This window comes from Tupaia chinensis, unplaced genomic scaffold, assembly GCF_000334495.1.
Source record: "Tupaia chinensis unplaced genomic scaffold, TupChi_1.0 Scaffold138407_1, whole genome shotgun sequence".
Taxonomy (NCBI): domain Eukaryota; kingdom Metazoa; phylum Chordata; class Mammalia; order Scandentia; family Tupaiidae; genus Tupaia; species Tupaia belangeri.
This window is the reverse complement of record NW_006198305.1, coordinates 1,187,911-1,192,161: the sequence shown is the minus strand read 5'-3', so window position 1 is coordinate 1,192,161 and position 4,251 is coordinate 1,187,911. Positions and strand designations below refer to the sequence as shown.

At 40.7% G+C, this 4,251-nt stretch overlaps 1 protein-coding gene across 1 annotated transcript in view; it reads left to right on the top strand.

Annotated features, from left to right (window-relative positions):
* LOC102488763 (RAD54 homolog B) overlaps window positions 1-4,251 on the top strand; it is a 43,121-nt gene that overhangs the window by 9,302 nt on the left and 29,568 nt on the right. Inside the window, 1 exon segment of the mRNA XM_014592739.1 lies at window positions 2,005-2,167. Within this exon segment, the coding sequence (XP_014448225.1) occupies window positions 2,005-2,167 (163 nt within the window).

The following is a 4,251-nucleotide window of genomic DNA, read 5'->3' as shown; positions in this document are numbered from 1 at the left end:
TTTTTTTTTTTTTTAATTTTTGCTATAGGGCAGATGTGTTCACTAGACAGAGATGGAGAGAGCGAGGGAAAGTGAGGAAGCAACTCCCCAAAGAGCGATAGACATGCCACAATCCCTTCTTCTCCACTTTCCTCTTGGAATTTTGGAACCACAGGCACAGATTGCTGGCTTGTTTTTCAAGTTGCCTGGTTTGGTACTTGAACTGCACTTTTGGTCATGTGGAATCCAGTCACCCTAACCTCCACACCATCAGTTGGCCCCCTATAATTTTTCACCTCTGTGTTCTCCTTTTTCTCTCTCTCTCTCTTTTTTTGGAAGATATAAATAAAATGAAACCATTTCTTGTTTGGAAATCCACAAGAAGTATACTCTTGCTTTGCTACAGAGATATAAAGGAAAACCAATAACTAAATTTCCCATCTCAGCTCCTAATCCTTTATATAATAGGAACTGACTTCAAAGATTAAGTTTCCTTTAGTTAATAGAAAAATCTAGAAAGATGCGTAAAAAACATAACCTCTGGGTAATTGCTAATGGTAAACATGAACAAGCTCTCATCTCTGGGAGTATGTATTTCCACACTGATAGATATTAATTTAATCTACTGGACCTCTTTCTTTTTATCTTCCCATCTCATCTCATTGTTCTATTTTTGTTTTTATTTCTTTTATCTGAGTTTTTTTTTTTTTTTCTTTTAAGAGGTTTTTGCTATAGGGCATGTGGGCACACCAGAAAGACAGAGACAGAGAGACAGAAAGGGGGAAATAACACCCCCCAGGGGGGATGGCCATGCCACAATCCCTTCTCCTCCATTTTCCTCTCGGGATCTTGGGCACGCACTTATACTTGCCTGGCGTGTTTAAGTCACTGGGTCTGGGACTTGAACTGCGGTCAGCTACATGGGAGTCCAGCTACATAGCCATTACGCTAACTGCTGGTCCCTCTTTTATCTGAGTTTTAAAGCATGCATGACGTAGACACACAGATATACCCTGAAAAGAATTTCAATGAATTTATTATCTGACCTGAAATTTATCTGTTAGTATCTGCCTTGCACTTATATTTGATGTTATTTTTTGAGTGGTATTTCAGTAAATCTTTTAAATTATGTTAGCATGTTTCTAAAGAATTTTGTTATTGTTTGATAGTTACTTCATGCTGTTTTGCAAAGTTCGCAACTTTGGTATTCATGAATGTAGTAATTAGCTTTAAGCAAATAATGATGGTTAAGTCAATGGATAGTCTACCATTTGTTCTTGATTCTGATTTATAGGTAATGGTCACTGTTAATGTGTACTGAGAGTAAATGGAAACTTAAAGTTAAGTTAGGGGAACCCTTTCCAAATGGCAAGCTTTAAGCATTGGCACAGGTATTTTGGTAAAATTCCATCATGTGTTTTCAGTTGGAAAGAGTTTTCTTTGCCCTCATTACTAAACTATTGAATACTGTGATTTACTGAATTCCTTATTAGACAATAGGTAGTTTCAGTGGTTTCAAAGCACTTTTAGTTATAAAAATTTGGGACGGTTTCTGTAATTCTTTGCATGTAAGTGTTGAGATTTTTAAAAAAATTTTTGTACCTTGCTTAGTAAATCTCAGATTTTGTTTTGACCACTTAAGTGATAGAAGATAGTTCTATTTTTTTTTTTTTTTGGAGAGATTTTCGCTATAGGGTGCATGCGCTCGCCAGACAGAGAGAGACATAGAGACAGAAAGCGGGAAATCACCTCCCAAGGGGGATGGTCACGCCGCAATCCCTTCTCCTCCATTCTCCTCTTGGGATCTTGGGCACGCACGCACACGCGCCCGGCATGAGTTTTAAGCCACTGGGTCCGGGACACGAACCGCGGTTGACTACGTGGGAGTCCAGCGACATAGCCATTACGCCAACTGCTGGTTCCCGAAGATAGTTCTATTTTAGGAGTAATGAAAACAATATAATGGCAGTTGCTGACAAAGTGAAATTAAAATACATTTCTAATTGTACTTTACCTTTTTTAAAGATTCTGTTGTGATGCCACGACCAGACAAAAATCACCAGTGGATGTTCAATAAGAACCATTTTCCAATTGTGGATGTAGTGATAGACCCTTACCTCGTGTATCATCTTCGACCACATCAGAAAGAAGGAATCGTATTCCTTTATGAATGTGTAATGGGAATGAGGTAGGAAAATAAGTCATTTATATTTTTATTTATTTTTCTGGAGAGGTTTTTGCTATAGGGTGCGTGCGCTCGCCAGACAGACAGAGAAAGACATAGAGACAGAAAGCGAGAAATCACCCCCCAGGGGGATGGTCATGTCGCAATCCCTTCTCCTCCATTCTCCTCTCGGGACCTTGGGCACTCACGCACACGCGCCCAGCGTGAGTTTTAAGCCACTGGGTCCGGGACACGAACCGTGGTCGACCACGTGGGAGTCCAGCGACATAGCCATTACGCTAACTGCTGGTTCCCAATAAGTCATTTATTTAATAAACCATTTATTTAATCATTTATTTAATAAATCATTGATTTAACCTATACCATAATAATGCTTTTCTAAGAAAAACCTACTATAATGAGTCTTATGGGTACACCATGAATTTTAGTTTGTTGGAAAGGTTCTCAGTGCATGCATTGATTCTGAAAGCTATTCTCTTTTTTTTGGAGCGATTTTCGCTATAGGGCGCGTGCGCTCGTCAGACAGACAGAGACATAGAGACAGAAAGCGAGAAATCCCCCTCCAGGGGGGATGGTCACGCCACAATCCCTTCTCCGCCATTCTCTTCTTGGGATGCTGGGCACACACGCACACGCGCCCGGCGTGAGTTTTAAGCCACCGGGTCCAGGACGCAAACCACGGTCGACTACATGGGAGCCCAACGCCATAGCCATTACACTAACTGCTGGTTCCCCTGAAAGCTATTCTTGATGGATGCCATGTACTCAGCATCCTGCTGGGAGGTGGCCATACCAGGCCATGATGTTTACTCTTAAGAAGCTTGTTTGCAGGAGCCATGAGGAATCCTCTTCTGAAGGAAGGCCTCACCTCTCCTTCCTGGGCAGAAGGACCAGAGGGGATTATTAACAAAACAAAAGGTAGAGCTGAGAGCAAGAGAAAAACTTTACCTTTAAAAAAATTGTAAAAAGGAAAAATTACAAAAAAATGAGAAGACAGAAGCAGACAAAGACAGAGACAGAGACACAGAGACAGAGATAGAAGGCCAGAGGGGCTCCCTACCATGCTAGCTTTGTTTGCTGGAGGTCGAATTATCAGTAGAAAATCTTCATTTCTCCTGTCCCCTGAAATGACTAGTTTGCAGGAGCCATGAGGAATCCTCTTCTGAAGGAAGGCCTCACCTCTCCTGCCACGCTAGCCTAGTTTGCTGGAGGTTGAATTATCAGCAGAAAATCTTCATTTCTCCTGTCCCCTGAAAGGATTCCTTTCCCATATTGGTCATCCTTGCAGAGTGTTGCATTTTAATGCTGTACCACTGTCTGGCCTCTTCACTGTTTTTTTCTTTAATAAAGCAGGGTAGGGGGGCTTATGAGTACCAGGGGAATAGGTACTGGAAATAGTGTATAATTCCTTTTAAAGTTCATTATTTATTTCTTCCATAGAGAGAGGCAAAGGTGAGAATGGGACAGAGGAGTGACAGAGAGAGAAAGAGAGGGACATGCCCGCCGGTTATCTCTGTTAGGGTCTTCATGCCACTGTCTACCCCTAGCCTTAGCCAACCCGCCTCACAGTTATGTGCATGTACCTAGTGTGTAGAGGGAGACCCTGAGATCATAAACTAGGGACCTTCCCATAAGGGTCAAGTTCTATTTTTGCTGTGTCACTGTTTGGCCCAAAGAGACTTTTAATTCTGGTTATAAGAATTTTGGCAGAAGTTTTTCTTCTGTCTCACCTCTGCTTTGAAAGAAAGAAAGGAAGAAAGAAAGAAAGAAATCCCTCTTTCCTTTTTTTTCCGTTTTATTTAAAAGAGTTTTTTTTAATTTCATTTTCTTCTATACATTCAATCATATTAGTATTTGTCTTACAAAATGGATATTTCAACAGATGAACTTTTCTCCCTAGTACTGTTGATAAAACTACAAAATATCTTGAACAGATAATACCACACCTCTTTGTGCCATTAATGCTTTGCCTCCCTGTCCTTCCCCCAAATGTCCTTCCTCAGACCCTCCTCTTTCACACACACTATATCTGTTATTTACATCTATATACTGCGTTTCTATATCCTTTAGTCAATTAGTTTCAGTCA